The sequence below is a fragment of the Geotrypetes seraphini genome, chromosome 8 (assembly GCF_902459505.1).
Source record: "Geotrypetes seraphini chromosome 8, aGeoSer1.1, whole genome shotgun sequence".
Lineage (NCBI taxonomy): Eukaryota > Metazoa > Chordata > Amphibia > Gymnophiona > Dermophiidae > Geotrypetes > Geotrypetes seraphini.
In genome coordinates this window covers 11,349,938-11,371,385 of record NC_047091.1, presented here as the reverse complement: position 1 = coordinate 11,371,385, position 21,448 = coordinate 11,349,938, and the positions used below count along the sequence as shown (strand labels likewise).

The window sequence follows — 21,448 nt, the reverse complement described above, 5'->3', positions numbered from 1 at the left end:
AAATCCTTGGTAGCGATTCCCGTGTGGCAAAAGCTGCGCAGCCCATTTAATTCCTATGGACTGCGTCGCATTTTCTGTGCCACTTACACTGAATATCCAGGCCCCACTCCATAAGTCTCCAGCTTTTGTCGACAGGATTCTAATTCCCTACGCTTCCACTAGAACGCTTCGATCTAATGACTGTTCCGTCACTTAAAACCATTAATACACGAAGACAATACATTTTTTTCTGTCGTGGCCCCCCAATTGTGGAATTCCTTGCCAATCTCCTTAAGAGAGGAAAGAATCGTTGGCAGGTTTAAGAGTCAATTAAAATGTTTTCTTTTTAAAGATGCATTTGACTGCTAGACATCGTAAAAACACCAAAACCAAAGCAAAATCCATCCTTTTAAAAAAAAAAAACAAAAAACAAAAACCCCTCCTCTTGTAATTTTCCTTGATTGTCTCATCTGCCTTTAATTATTGTACAGTGCTCCCCCGCGAATTTGCGGTCGGCGGTTCGCGGTCCTGGTCATTTGCGGTATTTTCCGACCGCAAATGACCGGGCAGGGGAGGCAGGAGAGGGCAGCCGGAGTGGCGGCGAGTGAAGAAAATCACTCACTGTATGCTCCGTTCCCCTCTTCCTATACTAAAGTCAGGTCTCACCAATCAGGAGCTGCGTGTCAAAGCATGTTAAAATGAATGAAAAAGACAGATTTTAGTGTCTATCCCAAAGTTTTTGGCCTCGCTGAGATGATGTTCCAGCATAACTCTGGAACGCATGCAGAGATTTTAACCAAACTTGGTATACATATCACTTACTATCTGGGGAAAAATACTGTGGGGGGTGGGAAGGGGGTGACATGTAAAAATTATTGAAAAAGACAGATTTTAGTGTCTATCCCAAAGTTTTTGGCCTCGCTGAGATGATGTTCCAGCATAACTCTGGAACGCATGCAGAGATTTTAACCAAACTTGGTATACATATCACTTACTATCTGGGGAAAAATACTGTGGGGGGTGGGAGGGGGGTGACATGTAAAAATGATCAAAAATGACAGATGATTGGGATAAAGAAATATCCGGGCAATGCCGGGTAATCAGCGAGTAAAATATAAAATCAAAGCAGTAGGATTTCAATTTCTGCGCAACGATGTGCTATCGGAGCCGAAACCGATCAAATACGGTGTTTCGCAGGGAGCTCTGATATGCCCCCCTATTATTCAATCTCTACATTAGACCTGTCTTTGATCTAGCCCACAGATATTACATACAGATTCACTCCTTCGCGGATGACATCCAACTGTACCTACTGCTAGGAGAAGCCCGTGACGCCCAGATTGCGAAACACCTAAACGGCCTCTCGGAAATCAAAAACCGGATGTCCGTTCTGAGCTCTTGGGGGGGACAACGGGATAGAAAACGAATGAACCAATGGAATGAAAAAAACCATCATGGGTCGATATTGAGCTGGTAGTGGTCAGCGTTTTGCTGACTGCCGCCAGTATTATTCCTGGCAATTCAATGTTGGACCGTGTCCGGGCTCCGGCACTGAATTGCCAAACGATGGGCCAGGAGCCCCGAAGGGGATCACAAAACCCGCATTTGAGGTCACGACCTATGTCGGCGTTATTATTCTGCACCTCCGGGGGAGAGAGGAGGGTCACGCAGTTTTATCTGACTGAAATCATGAGGTCAGAGGCACAAAAAGATTGGGAAGCACAGCTGCCATAGCCTGTTAACCCTTTCAGGACCATAAGGATCGTAGGCCAATTTTTGTGGTTCTGACGACATTTTTATGGTAAAAAGGGCTTGCAGATGCCAAAAAATTGATTTTTTTTTGTGAAATATCATTATTTTTTTTAAAAAAAATCACACTTCTGGCTTATGGACAGTGTGGCAAGTGAATCTTCTCGTCAATCTGGCAACGACGCTAATGAATGAATGTCGGAACCAGTTTGTTTACATAAAGGCAGTATCATATGGAATCCGTACATATCAAATTTAGAACTGTAGACTATCCCAATCAAAATTTATAGGATTTTAAAGTTATGGGACAAATATGTCCCTTGGTCCTGAAAGGGCTACGAGCTATGACCGGTACTTAACCAGCCATGGTGAGCCACATAAAGATACAAGTGACTGACTTTTATGCAGTTTTATGTGGTTAAATGCTACGAATTTTGGCACCTCAGGCCAAATGTTGACTCTAGCCCCGGAACACCCCCAAAGTAGGGTTACCAAGATATCTGGGAAAACTCGGACATGTCCTCTTTTTAGAGGACTTTCCGGGCTCCTGGACGGACTTTCCAAAACCCGACATTTGTCCGAGAACTCTGACCAGTTCCGACTCATCTAGAGGGCCTCTGAGCATGCTCCAGACCCTCCAGATGTGGTCGGAGCCGGTTGTAGTAGAGAGGAGGCTTGCTGGGGGCAGGACAAGGTGGAGCCAGACACTGAATGGGGCGGGGCTGGAGGTAGAGCGGGGTTTTCTTTTTCAAAATATGGTAACCCTACCTCCAAAGTAGCTGGCTACTAACTGGGCATTTTCAGTGACGGTATCCGGTTAAGTACCATTTGAAAATGACTAGATACCCCGGAACAATTTAACCAGCCAGGAGCTGTTTAGTTGGTTAATCACTGTGAATATCGACCCCTACAATTCAGATCCAGTCACATGACTAATGGTAATTCATTCGACAATTACGAAACACATCCTTTATAATAAAAGCCTACCTCACGCATGCGCACTCCTATCTGCGTGCTTCCATGATCCGTAGGTCTGTGGCCGCAGGGAGTGCGCATGCGCGAGTCCCCAGCCTTACTTCCCAGCACCTACCACTTGCTGGCAGGACTGGACGCCAGCGCTGGACTCCCTGTTCCCCGTGTCGGCTCCTCTCACCAGCGTCGGAGAAGGCTTCCGACGCTGGCGGGATCGAGAGGAGCCGCGGCGACACCTCGCGGGGTGGGAAGGGAAGCCCAAAACACTCCATCCGCAAAGGGATGCCACAGTCCAGACTCCAAACCAGCCGATTCCAGCAGCGTGTGCAGCACTCTACACATGCTGCTTCGGGGGCCTTTTACTGCCCTGATTTGCTCTGCCGCATCTCTGATGATGTCATCAGGGACGTGCCAGAGTAAGTCAGGGCAGTAAAAGGCCCCGAAGCAGCGTGTGTAGAGTGCTGCACACGCTGCTGGAATCGGCAGATTTGTCGGATGGTGGGAAGGGAAGGGTGGGGACGGCAAGGGACTAAGGGAGCAGGCAAGACTGAGGGAAGGGAAAGGGGGGGTAAGGGAAACGCTGCTGCTGCTGCACAGGGAAGTGGTGTGAATGCTGCTGCTGTGGCTGCTGCACAGGGAAGGGGGGATCTAAATGCTGCTGTACAGGGAAGTAGTGGAGGGGGAGGGAATGCTGCTGCACAGGGACATGGAGGGGGAGGGAATGCTGCTGTGGCTGCTGCACAGGGAAGTAGGGAGGGGGAGAGACAGATAGATAGAAAGCCAGACAGCGAGAGGAAGGAAGACAGAAAGAAAAGAAGAAAGGCACAGGGGCAGAGAGAGACACAGAAAGACAGACAGACAAAGGGGGCCAGGGAGAGAGACAGACAGAAAGAAAGACAGCGGGAGGGAGAGAGACACTGAAAGAACGACAGACAGACATATATTCTAGCACCCGTTAATGTAAAGGGCTAAAATACTAGTATGGAAATAATCCTTTTGAGCTGCATGTGGAGTGGACAAAGTAAACAAGTATCGTTGTGAGGATCAAGTTTCAAGTTTATTAGCATTTGATGAATCGCTTATAAAAAAATATCTAAGCGATGTACAGTTTTAAAAGCGTGGAAACATTGCAAGAAATCATTCAGTTCAGATTTGGTTAAACTATGGAAAAAAAAAATCTTACAAACCATAAGCATTTAAAAAGTAATTTGTACTTAAGTGGTAGCCAGAATAATTTTTCATAATTATTTGCAGCCTGTAGCAAAAAGAATATTGAAATCTGTTTCACGTCCTTGGTAACCTGCTTCTGAAATACTCGTGTGCAATAGATAACCTAATGGGCTATCTGATTTCCATTCTGATGAGAAATTTTCTCCTTTGCTGCAGCTGAAGTGATGGGAAGGAATGAGGGTATATTTATTTATATACTGAGATTTATTAACCGTCTATATGAAGAGATTCATCCAAGGCAGTGTATAGCAGATACAACGTGACACAAAATTTTAAGGGCTCCTTTTACAAAGCAGCGTTAGGCTTTTTTTTTTTTTTTTTAAATCGCCGGCAGTGGCGGTATTAGCTCCAACGCTCATAGGAAGTCTATGAGTGTCGGAGCTTTTACCGCAGCGGCCGGCGATAAAAAAAATCCTAACGCGGCTTTGTAAAAGTGGGGGGAAGGGGTGAATTTGTTAACAGCATAACAATAGAAAAATGACCAAATTTAAGCATAAATAGTCATTGAGGTAAACTGGGAAACAGCAAATTGAAACCTTGTAAGGGGACTAAAATGATACAGTATCAGAACATAACATAAGAACAGTCATACTGGGTCAGACCAGTATCCTGTTACCATAGGAACCAATCCTGGTCCCAAGTACCTGCCAAAACCCCAAATAGTAGCAACATTCCATGCTACTGATCCCAGGGGAATCATTGTCTCCCCCCCCCCCCAATAACAGTTTCAATAACAGACTATGGACTTTTCCTCCAGGAACGTGTCCAAGCCTTTTTTAAACCCATCTATTTATGTTAACCACTGTTACCATATCCTCTGGCAACAAGTTCCGGAGCTTAACTATTCTCTGAATGAAAAAAATATTTCCTCCTATTGGTTTTAACAGTATTTCCCTGTAACTTCATTGAGTATCCCCTAGGCTTTGTAATTTTTGATGGAGATATCTCATGCTACTGGTGGAAATTTTACATATGCTAAGGTTTTAGAGGGAGACAGAACTGCATTTGGAGTGAGTGAGGGAACTGAGGAGGCTGGAGCCTGAGAAAGGAAAAGGCAGGAAGGGATAATCAGGCCTTACGATGGGGGAATTCCAAGGCAAAACACTGCAAATAAATGTTACAGAATTTAAAATATTGTGCACGGAATTTTCAAAAGGTTGCACAGAATTTTCAGGGTTTTGTGTGTGTGCAGCATTCTACTCGGACTAAAACATAAACATCTAACTGCTTGCATTGCCAGAGGATGTAGTAAGAGTGGATAACCATAGCTGGTTTTAAGAAAGGTTTGGACAAGTTCCTGGAGGAAAAATCCATAGTCTGTTATTGAGAAAGACATGGGGTAAGCCACTTTCTCTGGATCGGTATCATGGAATGTTGCTACTCTTCGGGATTCCAGAATATTTCGTTACTCTTTGGGATTCTGGAATCTTGCTGTTCTGAATGGAATGTTGCTACTCCTTGGATTCTGGCCAGGTACTAGGGACCTGGATTCGCCACCGTGAGAACGGGCTACTGGGCTTGATGGACCATTGGTCTGACCCAATAAGCCTATTCTTATGTTCTTATGCTCCGTAGATGAATCTTATAACAGAAATGTGGAAAATATAAGCACAGCACAAATGATGCCATAACAGACAGCGGAGAAGAACATTCATCTAACATGGATACAATGCCAGAAGAATAGGAATGAAACACCTTAATAGGCCAGAATTAGAAAATTCAGAGAGCACAGATATGATGCGATGCCAGCTGAATAAAAATGATACCATAATAGGAAGAACGTTCATATAACAAAAGATAACAGTGGGAACGCTGTTTTTGTGCAATACAATGAAACATGTTAAAAGTTAGGTGAGGGGACAAGTGCAATTGAGATGAACAGAAGAGACAGGATGGTTAGAACAGTCTTATCCAATCACAGAATTCATCTCGTCTCAGTCTGGCAAGTGTCAATCATTGCAAACTCTGGCTCTGACACTCTGAGGTGGTAGGGCCGGATTTCCACCACATATTTGTACAAAAAAAATCAAAGAAAGAAATGATCAGTAAAAGAGTTCATTGCAACAATAACTTGCTCCCTCCTCTTTTACAAAAACAGCACGGTTTTTAGCACTGACCGCGGCGGTAACGGCTCCTACGCTCTTATGAATTCTATGAGCGTTGGAGCTGTTACCACTATGGCCAGCGCTAAAAAACGCACTACGCTTTTGTAAGAGGGGGGGATTAGTGACAACTTGTGTTTGAAATATACTTAATTTTCGAAAAGCACTGTATCCGAGTTCAAATTCTCAGTTCCCATCCCTCCTCCACACACCACACACCCACACCACACACCCCACACACCGAACACACACACACCACACCACCACACCACACACATCCACACCACACACACCCACACACCACCCACACCCACATACCACCCACAGAACACACACACCATACATACAGAACACACACACCACACATACAGAACATACACACCACACACACACACCACACACAGAACACACACACCCACACCCACACCACCACACCACACACATCCACACCACCACACCACACACATCCACACGACCACACCACACACATCCACACCACACACCACCCACAGAACACATACAGAACACACCCACACACCACCATACCACACACACACACATCCACACCACACACACCCACACCACCCACAAAACACACACCCCACACACCACCACACCACACACATCCACACCACACACCACACACATCCACACCACACACCACAAATACCCACTCCACACAAAACACGCACCACCCACAGAACACACACACCACACACCCACACCACACCCACCACACATACACACCACACACACCCACACCACACACACCCACCACACCCACACACACTACACCACCCACCACCCATAGAACATACACACCACACACACACCACACACACACCACACACCACACTCTTCCACCAGTTTACATTTTTTGCCCGATTTGAAAACAGTAAATTTGAGGGACCTAGACTAGTATCTTACTCCCTAAGGTGAAAGTGTTTTGGACCGCCCCAGTTCATTTAAAATAAATTCTGTAATTAAACCTGTATCCTAGCATTATATCAGTACAGTATTGGCTATACACGTTTTGAAACTCCACATTTCAGTTCATTGGGGAAGCCACTGTTAGTACCCGTGGTGCACTGGTTAAAGCTACAGCCCCAGCACCCTGGGGTTTTGGGTTCAAATCCCGCACTGCTCCTTGTGATCCTGGGCAAGTCACTTAATCCCCCAGAGCCCTAGGTACATTAGATAGGGCGTGAGCCCGCCGGGATAGAGAGGGAAAAGTGCTTGAGTTGCTGAATAATTTGTAATCTGCATAGAATTGTAGGATATGCGGAATATAAATAATGAAATAAACCAAACTTGGTACAGCTTATAACCTTTTCCATGTTCACTTCTTTGTTCTCTTGTCTGCACTTCACCCAGGCCAAATACATCGGTGTCAGGTCAAAAGCGCGCCGGGACAAAGGTGCACGCCGACAATTGAGCGCAGCGCACGCCGCCACGCCGCTCTAAATTACTATTTTTAGCGCTCCGATGGGGGGGGGGAGGCGTGGGGGGGGAAACCCCCCCACTTTACTTAATAGACATCGCACCGCGTTGTGGGGGGGTTGTAACCCCCCACATTTTACTGAAAACTTCACTTTTTCCCTGTTTTTAGGGAAAAAGTTCAGTTTACAGTAAAATGTGGAGGGTTACAACCCCCCAAACCCCCCATAATGTCGGCGTGATGTCTATTAAGTAAACTGGGGGGGTTCCCCAACAACACCCCCCGTCGGAGCCCCTAAAAACTGTAATTTAGAGCGGCGCAGCGGCGCCCACTGCGCTCAATTGTCGGCGCGCGCTTTTGTCTTTCGCGCCGTTGTCTATGAACCAAATACATCATTATCTCACACAGAGAAAGAGTTTACAAATAAGGATTAGAAACCTAATCACACCTTCAGACACAGACACCCTGCTTGCCTCTGCTCAGGGCTGACACTTTTTCCATCTTGGGCAATTCATGAATCTGTTTTTTTCCCCCCATAAGTTTAAATTGGGCAGTGCCTACTGAAATCCACTGTTTCAAAATACACCTGTTCAGCCAGGGCTGGCTTAACCTACGAATCGGGTGAGGCTCTGGCTCAGGACGCCAGTACTAAAAGGCGCCAAGTGCCCAAGTCTGTGGGCTTACAAATAATCCAAAATACGGCAATTAAAATGATTCACAATGGAAAAAAAATATGACCATGTAACTCCCTTTTTAATAGACTCGCACTGGCTTCCCATTAATCAACGTATAACATACAAAATATTGCTCCTAGTATTTAAAACACTCTCTACCAACGAACCTCAATTTATAGACCGGTTACTAATTCCACACGACACGACTCGTTCTCTTCGATCCACAACTCAAGGGTCGCTTATGGTTCCTTCCTTGAAAATTATTGGAACCAGACGTCACGACATTTTTTCAGTCATGGCCCCTCTTACCTGGAACGCCCTGCCTTTATACATAAGAGAAGTTAAAGACCTCAATATATTTAAAACCAATTTAAAAACTTTTCTCTTTAAAGCTTCTTTTAATCTTTAAACAAATCTATTTTAACAATTTTATCCCATTCCTTTTTTCCCTATTTGGCCTTTCCTTTCTTCTCGTCTGAAGAATAGTAATTTTGTAACTTTTTCCCTCCCTTATGTATCTGAGTTAGTCTGTTTTGTCAGTTTGTTTTTCTCCCCTTTTAAAGCTGTATAATGTATATTTTATTGTTACTCGCTTAGTATGTAATAAGCGATTTATCAAATTTGATTAAACTTGAAACTTGATGTCACCGGGCCATAAATTAAGCTACATTGCTGCCTGAACACTTTCTGATGCTGCTGCATGACACTGATGCTGGCCTGTGAACAGGGCCGGATTAAAGGGTAGGACTAGTAGCATGTGCGTCGGGCCTGAAAATTTCAGGGGTGGGGGTGGGGTGGTGCCTGTGTGGTGCTTTAGGGCCGTTTGTAGGGGAGGGCAAACAGAGCAACTGCCCTGGGCCCCACAGCTCCCGGGGACCCCGCAGTCCTGGCATTTCTTCCCCTAGTTGGCCCATCTCCCTCGCCTTCGTGGCGTAGCATGCGTGGGCGGCCCCCATGCCCTCTTCTCCGCCCTCCCCCCTTTCCCTTCCCCTGTTTAGCTTCCCTGGCAGGAGTAGGGTCTGTAACTCGCTGCCTGCGCCGGCTTCGGCTCTCCTGACGTCGCTTCGAGTTGTGGGACCCAGAAGTGACATCGGAGGGGAGCGCTGAGGCTGGCGCAGCTGCTCGTGAAGGCGAAGTGCTGGGGGGGGGGAGTGAATTGAAGGCGTGTGCGCAGTGGGGCAGGAGTGGGAAGTAGCGGGTGGGTGGAGAAGAGGAGAGCTGCTGGCGCCCCCATCAGTACGGCTTCTGGGGCGGTCCTTACTAAACCACTATTAGTACATACCTTATAGAATTAGCCCCTGTTTATTTTCTAGCTCTGAAGAGGGTTGGCGTCTGACTCTGGATAATGTTTGGAAAAATAGTTGATGTAACATAGTAACATAGTAAATGACGGCAGATAAAGACCCGAGTGGTCCATCCAGTCTGCCCATGCACCATTAATTAATTATTTAGTTTAAATGGTCCTTTATCTTAGATATTTCTGGGCCAGAAACTCAGAGCCCTGCCCGGTAGTGTACTCGGGTTCCATCTACTGGAGTCTCCATCGAAGCCCTCCCCAGCCCGTCCTCAACGGAATATCCTTATATGGGATGTTTTTTCTCTTCTACTGACACTCTTTCACAGAGAAAAAGAAAACTTCAGGGAAGCCACTCTAGCCTGAAATAGTTGTAGGAATTTGCTATAGGACTAACATTGCCCATTTCGCCTCAGTCCTAGAAACAGATAGCGACCAGCCTAGAATGTGGCGCTGTGAGAAGGATAGTCTTATTCGGTGGTCTCCAACTCAAACCATTTGCAGGGCCACATTTTGGATTTGTAGGTACTTGGAGGGCCACAGAAAAAATAGTTAATGTCTTATTAAAGAAATGACAATTTTGCATGGGGTAAAACTCTTTATAGTTTATAAATCTTTCCTTTTTGGTTAAGTCATAATAATAATATTGTCATTTATAGCTAAAGAGACATGTGATCAAGAAACTGTTTTATCTTACTTTTATGATTATGATAAACGTACCCAGGGCCTCAAAATAGGACCTGGCGGGCTGCGAATTTGAGACCACTTCTATAGGCTAAGGCTCTTTATACCTGCATTGTGATGTCATAGAACTTTATGGTTATAGAAAATTAGTAACACGATGGCCATCCACAGCATCCACTATCTCCTCCTCTCCCTATTGGCTAAGGCTCTTTACACCTGCATTGTGATGTCATAGAACTTTATGGTTATAGAAACATAGTAACACGATGGCCATCCACAGCATCCACTATCTCCTCCTCTCCCTATTGGCTAAGGCTCTTTACACCTGCATTGTGATGTCATAGAACTTTATGGTTATAGAAACATAGTAACACGATGGCCATCCACAGCATCCACTATCTCCTCCTCTCCCTATTGGCTAAGGCTCTTTACATCTGCATTGTGATGTCATAGAACTTTATGGTTATAGAAACATAGTAACACGATGGCCATCCACAGCATCCACTATCTCCTCCTCTCCCTATTGGCTAAGGCTCTTAACATTTGCATCTCCTCTTCCTATAGGCCACTGGTCTCCAACTCAAACCATTTGCAGGGCCACATTTTGGATTTGTAGGTACTTGGAGGGCCTCAGAAAAAATAGTTAATGTCTTATTAAAGAAATGTCAATTTTGCAAGGGGTAAAACTCTTTATAATTTATAAATCTTTCCTTTTGGCTATGTCTTAATAATAATATTGTCATTTATAGCTAAAGAGACATGTGATCAAGAAACTGTTTTATTTTACTTTTGTGATTATGATAAGCATACCGAGGGCCTCAAAATAGTACCTAGCGGGCCACATGTGGTCCCCGGGCTGCGAGTTTGAGACCACTGGTCTTATTGGATCTCTGCTCAGTTTGCTTTCTTACTCTCTCCAGATTGAAGCTCAGCGGAGTGCCAGGAGATGGGGACAGAGGCCCAGTCTTGCTGGGACGGACGACTGGGGAAAGAGTTACCAGGTAAGCTTCCTTTTCCTTGGATCCCTCTTTTCCTGAAACCGCATATGCTCTGTTCTAGGTCAGTGTTCCCGCAAACTTTGTCGAGCCGCGGCACGCTAAACGTAGTGGCCTTGGCTTGAGGCATCCCGGAAGTGCGTGATGTCAGCAAGATGATGTCACGCACATGTGTGATGTTGCCACGTCGACGTCCTGGCATGTGCGAAGGCCCTCCAGAAGGCTATCACTAGGGGGGGGGGGGGGGGTGCCGGCAGGGAAGACACAGGGAAAGAAGGAGAGGCACTAGTGGCTGGTTGATTGCCTACAGGATGTGCCTCTTGCTCTGAGACTCATGTCCTGTAGGCAGTCAGCCAGTGCCGGCATCTCTCCTCCCCAGCGTCTCGCGGTACACCTGAATTTTCAGGAGGGACACAGTTTGCGATACACTGAACTAGGTTAACCCATAATTGATCTGTGGAGATCTCTAGGTTTAAAAATGGGAGCGAGGCAAGAGTGAGAAAAGGGTGTGTGGAGTGGGACAACCCCTTCTACTAACCCACCAAGGTTTTCTTGAAATCAGTCTCTTATTCGTTTCCATCTCTAAGGGCCTCTTTTTTTTTTTAAGCCATTTAGCTCGGGCTGCTGTGATAATTGCTCCAAAGCTCAAAGGGATTTTAAGGGCTTCAGGGTCGTTACCGCATGGCAGGCAGCTGCTAGTGTGGTTTTGTTAAATCCTTTAAACAATTGATGTTATCTTTTATTTTATCAGGCTTCCTCAATTTGGAATGGTCTTCTTTCGGCCATCAGATTGGAAAGGAATTGTCTGATATTTAGAAAAAAAAAACTTTGGAGATAGGAGGAAAAAGAGGTAGTCGACAGGTTAAACAAGTTCTTCTCATCAGTCTTCACAAGCGTACCAGAACCCGACGTGATCGTCCATGGAGACCAAGAAGAAAAACTGTCAACAATAGAGGTGAGCCATGAGGATGTCCTCCAACAGATAGATACATTGAAAAGCGACAAATCACCAGGCCCGGATGGAATCCATCCTAGGGTATTAAAAGAACTAAGAAATGAGATAGCTGGAATACGAGTTTGCAACCTATCCTTGAAAACTGGCGAGATCCCGGAGGACTGGAAGATAGCAAATGTTACACCTATCTTTAAAAAGGGGTCGAGAGGAGACCCGAGAAACTACAGGCCGGTAAGTTTGACATCTGTTCCGGGCAAGATGGTAGAAGCACTGATAAAGGACAGCATCTGTGAGCACATCGAAAAAAATGGGCTGATGAAAGCGAGCCAACATGGCTTCTGCAAGGGAAGATCGTGCCAAACAAACTTACTGCACTTCTTTGAGGGGGTAAACAGCCAGTTGGACAAAGGGGAACCCATAGACATCATTTACCTTGACTTCCAAAAGGCCTTTGACAAGGTATCCCTTGAGCGGCTACTTAGGAAGCTGTGGAACCACGGGGTGGAAGGGGACATACACAGATGGGTCAAACACTGGTTGGCAGGCAGAGGGTTGAAGTGAAGGGTCACTACTCGGGCTGGAGGAGGGTCACGAGAGGAGTTCCGCAGGGGTCGATACTCGGACCGCTGCTATTCAATGTATTTATTAATGACCTGGAAACGTGGACGAAGTGTGAAGTTATAAAATTTGCGGATGACACTAAACTCTGTAGAAGGGTTAGAACTGCGGAAGAGTGTGAGGACCTACAAAGGGACCTAAACAAACTGGAGGAGTGGGCGAATAAATGGCAGATGAACTTCAATGTAGGTAAATGCAAGGTTATGCATATAGGGAAAAAGAACCCGATGTTCAGCTACCAAATGGGAGGATTAGTATTAGAGGGAAGTAACCTTGAAAGAGACTTGGGTGTACTGGTGGACACAACAAGGAAGTCAACGGCACAATACGCAGCAGCCTCGAAGAAGGCAAACAGAATGTTAAGAAGGGTATTAAAACCAGAACGAAGGAAGCCATCATGCCGCTGTACCGCGCTTTGGTACGACCACAACTGGAGTACTGTGTCCAATATTGGTCGCCGTACCTAAAGAAGGACATGGAGATATTTGAGAGAGTTCAGAGAAGAGCGACAAAAATGATAAAAGGTATGGAAAACCTTTCATACGCAGAGAGGCTAGAAAGGCTGGAGCTCTTCACCCTAGAAAAGCGAAGACTCAGAGGAGACATGATAGAGACTTACAAGACCATGAAAGGCATAGAGAAGGTGGAAAGTGACAGATTCTTCATCCTATTGGGAACTAAAATAACGAGAGGGCACTCAGAGAAACTGAAAGGGGACAGGTTTAGAACCAATGCTAGGAAATTTTTCTTCACTCAGAGGGTGGTGGACACCTGGAATGCGCTTCTGGAGGATGTGATAGGACAGAGTACATTAAAGGGATTCAAAGAGGGATTGGACAAGTTCCTGAGGGATACGGGGATTGAGGGATATAGATAGAGGTAGAGATAGGATCATGAAGGGTATAGACAGAAGAAACATGGGGATTAAAGGGTCTTAGACAAAGGATCACTTACAGGTCAAGGACCTGATGGGCCGCGGCGGGAGCGGACTGCTGGGCGCGATGGACCCCTGGTCTGACCCAGCGGAGGCAACTTCTTATGTTCTTATTTTGGAGGTTGATAGTCTCTAGGCATGGTTAAATTTTTATCACTTATCTCTCTCTCTCTTTTTTTTTTATTACTTCTATGTTATGACTTTGGGATTTTTAAAAATGCTTTTTAACCCAATCATGGGGCTCATTTTCAAAAGAGAAAAAACATCCAACACTGACATAAAGTGGCATTTAGACGTTTTTCTTGCTAAAACGTCTAAATCGCTATTTTCAAAAGCCATATTAATAATTTATTCTTATATACCGCCAGACCACGAATGGTTCTAGGCGGTTCAGAGGAAATAAGGCTGAACATCCAGCGAATATACAGATACATCAATTTCTAGAATGTACATAATACATGTTGTATTTAAAAAGCAATTAGGAAGCTTGGATTACAAATTTGTCAAATAGTTGTGTCTTTAATAGTCTTCTAAAAAAAATAATAGGATGAGATTCCTGGCACGATTTTGCCAAACCAGGCGTTCATTTTGGCTACCTGGAAAGAGAGAGTTCTCTCGAGGAATCTCTTCAAACGACACGATTTGACAGTAGGATATGTGCATAACTGGACTCTCCGTGTGGGCTTATTGGAGTGATTTAAAGAGAATTGGGAAACAAGGTAACCTGGGGACATACCGAAGATTGATTTGAAGCAAATACATGCGAATTTGAATAAAACTCTAGCCTCAATCGGTAGCCAGTGTAATTTTTGGTAATAAGGAATCTTTCTAGGCTAGTTTTCCCCCCTTTCGTCTAAATTTTAAGGGGCCATGTTGAAGGCATGCGTTGGATGGGCTTAGGACTTGGACGTTTCGCAGCGACAAACTTTAAACCAAGGGGGTCGTTTTACTAAGCTAAATCGGCTAGCACGCCTTAGTAAGAGGACCCCAAAATGTCCAGGGCACTATTCAGTTGTTTGGGGCTAGACTGTTTTAAAAACGAAAAAGGGTCCGAGAAGGTGCCCAAACTGACCAGATGATTACTGGAGAGATTAAGGCATGACCTTTTCATAGTCCTCCAGTGGTCGCCAACCCCCTCCAACCACCCAAAGATGTGAAAGAAACAGCACCTTCCAGCCTGTGTGACAGCTTCAGATGGGCGTACACAGCCATTTCAGCAGAGCAGAGGGGCATTCTAGGGGGTACTGTGGTGAACGTCACATTAAAAAGTCCCAGGAACACATCTCACCATAACCTGCTTGTATTGTATGGTGAGCCCTCCAAAACCCACCCCAAACCTACTGTACCTACATAAAAGATGACGCCTGCAGGCATTACCAGACATCCGGGAAAACCCAGACATGCCCTCTTTTTAGAGGACTGTCTGGGGGTGTCAGGTCAAAAAGCGCGACGGGACAAAGGCGCGCCCAGACAATTGAGCGCAGCGCGGAGGTGCGCGCCGCTCAAAATTACTGTTTTTAGGGCTCCGACGGGAGGGCGTGGGGGGAAACCCCCCCTTTACTTAATAGACATCGTGCCGCATTGTGGGGGCGTTGTGGGGGTGTGGGGGGTTGTAACCCCCCACATTTTACTGAAAACTTAACTTTTTCCCTGTTTTTAGGGAAAAAGTTAAGTTTACAGTAAAATGTGGAGGGTTACAACCCCCCAAACCCCCCATAACGCCGGCGCGATGTCTATTAAGTAAAGTGGAGGGGGGGGTTCCCCAACAAAACCCCCTGTCGGAGCCCCTAAAAACTGTAATTTTCTTCAGCGCGCGCCTCCGTCTTGTGCTCAGTTGTCGGCGCGCGCCTTTGTCTTTCGCACCGTTGTCTATGAACCCTGTCCGGGTGCCTGGAGGGATTGCCAAAATCTGGCAGTTTGTCTTGGTTTTGGAAGTCCCCCGACCTTAGGGCCGCATCTGGAGGGTGTCTGCACAAGCGCAGATGTTGACATGACATCGCATGCATGTGGTCCCAAGTTCGAGGAGGTTTGTGTGGGGAAAGAATGGGGCGGAGCTTGAGGTAGAACAGGGTGGGGTTTGGGGAAGAATGGGGCGAGACCAGGCGTCCTCTTTTTTTAATAGAGGAAATCTGGCATAAGAGCTATTGTTGTGGTGTACAGGTGGGCACAGTAAGTTTTGGGTGGATTTTGGAGGGCTCAGCATACAACATAAACAGGTTATGGTCAGATATGTACCTGGGACTTTTTTTTTAAAATAAATCTTTGATTTTCAAGTAGTAACAGTGCAATACATATGAATCTGGGACTTTTTAAGTGAAATCTGTTTTTATTAAGCAACAACCATAACAAAGAGAAACAGCAGGACAAAAATATTTCAAATATTGAAAACAAAGCTCCCTGCCCCCAAGAGGACTGGTCTCTGATGTCCTCTCAGGTTACAAAGTATCCCAACCCCCCAATTCCCCCCAAACCCCCCCCCATCAAACCCCGCCCAGAACCCTCCCCAACCCCTCCCCCAGATCAGACAGGCGGGATGGAAAACGATTGTAGTCTATTCAAGATACGACTACGAACCCGGGGAGGCAAATTGTCCAAATAAGGAGTCCAAATATGAACAAAGTCTCTACTCCGTCGGCGGGAGGAAGATGACTTTTTAATGTGATCTTCACTTCAGTGCTCCCTCTGCTCTGCTGCCTGTGTGGCCACTTTCGCTGGCTGCTTCTATGTCCCAATAGCTTGTTTGTGTAAGTTGTTTTTTTTTGGATGTTTTGTTTTTGAAAATGGTCCGAAAAGATAGATGTACTAAGCGCAAAAATGTCCAGGAAAAGGACATTTTCAGAAGAAAAAGTTAAGACGTATTTCTGATTTGAAAATGGTCGTTTGCTCTATTGGATTTTGATCTCCTCCTCCCCCTCCCCCCCCCCAAAAAAAAATCATCCAAACTCAGAAGTCCTATCGGAAATGCCCCTCTAGGTTTCTCAGTAGTTTTTAGCTTAATTTGTGATCTGCCATAATCTGTACAGGCAATGCTAGAACATTAAATCTAAATGGAATGGAATGTTTTGCATGAAATCACTTCTGAAAGTTTTCGCTATGGAGCAACACTGTGCAATATACCCTTGAGAAACCGAATCTGATCTTTTTTACATTTACATATTTGGGAGATACAGAGACCCTAAGACAACTCGAGTACTCAGTTAAGGACACCGTTTGTCTTCCCTTCATCCATATGGTGCTTATCTGCTGTTATATTCTTTTTACTGTATATGTTTATGGAAAATATTTGTATTAGATTAATCAAGTTGATGCATACGTCAACCGAAGGAAGATATCTGCATCCATCGGTTGATTACCTGGACCTGTGGTGTCAACCACTCTTGGTTTGATATTAAAGCCGGCGGCGATCAGTGTTTTGCTCTCTGCTGCTGGCGATAAAACCCCAAAATTCACTTCCAGGTCACGTCCGGGCTTCGGCGTTGAATAACCGGGTTTACGGAACCAGCTAACTCATAGCTGGTTAAGTGCGATATTCAGCACTTAAAGGGCTATGGATTAAGGCCTGGATTCTCTGATACTGGCGGTCGCCTAAAAATTGGCTGCCGATCGCATGTCAATCGCACAATGGCCCCGTATATAGAATTGCGCCTCCGTGAAAGATAGGCGCCGGAAATGTGGGCCAGAGTTTTCCAGGCCTACATTTTTGGCGCCTATCTTTATCATGAACCTCGCCTATGTAGGCACTTTAGACCACCCAACACCACTTCCGGCGTTAAACCCTGCCCACAGTGGCGTTATGCGGCCTAATGCACCTAAGGAGACGCGATTCCAGTAGGCGCCTTGAAACTCGGTTAAAAATGTCATTTAAATAATTGTAGCAGGTTTCCGGGTCTCGCCGCGTCGGTGTAGAAAGAACCGACGTTTCGGCCACTGTACTGTGGCTTTATTCAGCAAGAAAGCCACAAGCACGATGGCTGAAACGTCGGTTCTTTCTACACCGACGCGGCGAGACCCGGAAACCTGGTACAATCGTGATGTCAGCGGCGGAAGCCTAAGAGGTCATTTAAATAGTGATTTGTTTGGTTTTGTTTTTTTTTACTGAGTTTGGGCACCTACAAAAATTGGCACCGGTAAGAGAATGTGGGCCTAAACGCATAATGATGGGTCTGACTTTTATGCCATCCTGTTCCTGCAGTAAACCTGGCCACTTAAATCATGAATATCACCACTTAACTGGCCAAATGCTGGTTGTACACCAAGAATACTCCCATAATAACCAGTTTGTAGTTTGGTGCTAGTTGGCTAAGTGCTGCTGAAAAAAATTGGTTAGCCCTGAACAGGGGATTTAATTGGCCAGGAGCCATTTCTAGCTGGTTAAACCATATATTGAATACTAGTGTTTAACCCTTTCAGGACCATAAGGATCGTAGGCCAATTTTTGTGGTTTTGACGACATTTTTATGGTAAAAAGGGCTTGCAGATGCCAAAAAATTGATTTTTTTTGTGAAATATCATTATTTTTTTTAAAAAAAATCACACTTCTGGCTTATGGACAGTGTGGCAAGTGAATCTTCTCGTCAATCTGGCAACGACGCTAATGAATGAATGTCGGAACCAGTTTGTTTACATAAAGGCAGTATCCTATGGAATCCGTACATATCAAATTTAGAACTGTAGACTATCCCAATCAAAATTTATAGGATTTTAAAGTTATGGGACAAATATGTCCCTTGGTCCTGAAAGGGTTAAGCCCGTTACATTAACGGGTGCTAGAATATAGCAGCATTTCCCACCCTTCCCTGTGCAACAGCAGCATTTCCTGGCCTTCCCTGTCCAGAAACAGCATTTTCCCCCCCCCTCCCCACACACACAGTTCCCTGTGCAGAAGCAGCATTTCCTGCTGCCCCCTTCCCAGCCACCGCGTTTAAATTGAGAGAAAAGCGCTGCACCGCGCTACCGCTGGCTTCGGCATCTTCCATCCACTGCGGCCAACCCTAGCGGAAACAGGAAGTAGTCAGAGAGGGCGGGCCGCAGTGGACAGAAGACGGCAAAGCCAGCGTTAGCGTGGTGCAGTGCTTTTCTCAATTTAAACGCGGGCGAGCCGGCGAGAAGGAGGAGGCTTTGGCGGTGGTGGTTTTGGCGGTGAGTGAGGGCGGGAGGGGGGGGAGTCGCCGGCTGTGCTGTGCTTTCCTGATCTGGCTGCCGCATACGCACTCTGACCACGGACCTACGGATCACAGATCAGGGATCACAGATCACGCAGGTCTGAGTGCGCATGCGCGGCTAGCGTTTTATTATATAGGATTGACCCTTCTGTGACATTTTAGGTCATTGGTCTCTACGATTATTAATTTATTTATTTTTAGTATTTATATACCACATATAGCCTAAGTGGTTAACATTCAGGTACTTAAACATTTTCTCCTATAGGTCCCAGTAGGGGCTCACATGCTACCTAATGTACCTTGGGCAACGGGGGGATTACCGTATTTTTCGCTCCATAAGACACACCTGACCATAAGACGCACCCTAGATTTAGAGGAGGAAAAACCAAGAAAAAATATTCTGAACCAAATTGTGCCTCTGAACCCAGCCCCCTAGAAAAATGGACAAATATACTGCAGCAGACAGATTCTGATCACTAAATTGAAATCCTACCTGTGTTGTCTGGTGATTTCTGATTGCACTAGATAGTCCTTCCTTCCTTCCATAAGGTAAGTGACTTGCCCAGGGTCACAAGGAGCAGCATGGGATTTGAACCCATAACCTCGGGGTGCTGAGGCTGTAGCTGTGCAGCTGATCATCCCTTCATCCAAAGGAGTGAAGTACAAGCGTATTTTCAACACCCTCTTCACATATATTGCCTCAAGAACCTGGAAGTCTCTCCCACTTTCCATAAGAACAGAGCCAAACCATCTCATCTTCAGGAAAAGGCCGAAAACCTACTTATTTGACAAACTCTTTGCTACTTAAGAATCCTCGTACTCCCACTTTGACAATGCAGCAATCCTACACATTGAGTTTATTCCTTTCCCGTTACATTGTAACCTTCCCTTTGTAATGTATTGTATCTTTCCCTCTGAAACATTTTCCCTTTGCTTCTCTGTATGGTGCAAAAAAATTCCCATGTTGCTGCATGGGCCTCTTGACCTGTAAATCGCCTTGAACCTGTACTGGAAAAGTGTGATTAAGAGGTTCTAATTGGATTAGATTAGGTTTACAAGAAGAATGCCGAGCATTCATTGACGTTACAGCAAGAGTCATAGGCTACAAGGGAGTACAAGCCAGGAGATGAGATACGTCTTCAACAGTTTCTTGAATTGGTAGTAGGTGGAGAGCTGAAGCAGTTGGTGACGTAGGCTGTTCCAGATAGTGGGACTTTGAAAGTTGAAGGTAGGCGCAAATAGCTTTTTATTTTTTTCGGTGGATTTGTTGAGGAGAAGGAAAAGTCAGCTTTTGGTCCTCTTTTGTATACATCGGGTTGCGAATGTGATTTGATTTTACGCAGTTTCATTATGTTTGTTTTAGCTTATGCATCTGTTGCAGCATATCGCAAACTGCGTGCCGTGTGAGATTCCAGGTGTGCCGCCAGACGCCAGGGAGGAGGAGAGGCATCGGCGCCAGCCTCATGGCGAGATGGCACCTCCTGTGAGCAGTCAGCCAGCCCCTCTCCTTCTCCCTGGCGTCTCTCCGCGCCCTTTTTTTTTTCTTCAGCACCTCCCCGCCGGCGTCTCAGGGCCTCTTCTGGAAGGCCTCCGCGCATGCACGGATGTCGATAAGATATCGCGCATCACTGCGTCGGCATCCACGCACTTCCGGATGCCCTCGAGCCGCGGCCCCCCACAATTTAATGTGCCACTTGCCAGACTCTGATCTATTGCAACCCGCTTAGGGCTTTGGATGAGGGGGCTGTACATGATATTTAGTCAATGAACAAACATTACCAGATGGAGTAGTAAGCCACCTCGAATTCTGAGCCACCGGCATCTTTCTTTCATTTATTGATTTAAAAAAATTCTATACCGTTTTATATCAAAGCGGTTTACAAAATGGTTACATACATAAAATCTTAAAACAAACCGAGACAAGTAGAAACAGAAAAATTAAGTTGTAAAAACAGAAAGATCAGTATTCAGAGACATGCACCCACAAATAATTGTGGGCTCCTTTTACAGAGGTGTACTAGCGTTTTTAACGCACGCACCGGATTAGCGTGCGCTTATAGCACGCGCTAGCCGAGAAATTACCGCCTACTTAAAAGGAGGCGGCAGCCCTTTCGGCATATTAGTGCGCGCTAAAACCGCTAGTGCACCTTTGTAAAAGGAGCCCTGTGTTTTTAGCAATTTTCTAAAAAAAACTCTTATCACCGCATTTTCGAATTTGCCCTACAAGGGTATTCCACAATTTTACTCCTGCACACGAAAAGGTCTTTGCAATTGGTTTCAGCATATTTTGGGTTAACATTTGCTTTCAACAATGCAGAATTTTCTTGATGTTAAAAAATTTCTGGGATTGGGCCGTATAAAAATTGGTGACAAATCATAATTGCTTTGTATTGGATACACCAGTGGTTCCCAAACCTGTCCTGGGGGGACCCCCAGCCAGTCAGGTTTTCAAGATATCCCTAATGAATATGCATGAGAGAGATTTGCATACCTGTCACTTCCATTATATGCAAATCTCTCTCATGCATATTCATTAGGGATATCTTGAAAACCTGATTGGCTAGGGGTCCCCCAGGACAGGTTTGGGAACCACTGGGATACACGATCAATTAGGCAATGTCATAAGGCAGGGGGTAGGCAATTCCGATCCTCGAGAGCTGGG

At 45.5% G+C, this 21,448-nt stretch overlaps 1 protein-coding gene across 2 annotated transcripts in view; it reads left to right on the top strand.

The window, feature by feature from the left end:
• The window catches only part of SDC3 (syndecan 3), a 270,256-nt gene that overhangs the window by 85,050 nt on the left and 163,758 nt on the right, over positions 1-21,448 (top strand). Inside the window, exon 2 of one of the 2 annotated variants that reach the window (XM_033956531.1) lies at positions 11,043-11,123. The exons of the other annotated variant lie outside the window; for it this stretch is intronic. Coding sequence (XP_033812422.1) covers positions 11,043-11,123 — 81 coding nt within the window. The remainder of the gene's footprint in view (positions 1-11,042; positions 11,124-21,448) is intronic. 2 annotated transcript variants of the gene reach the window in all.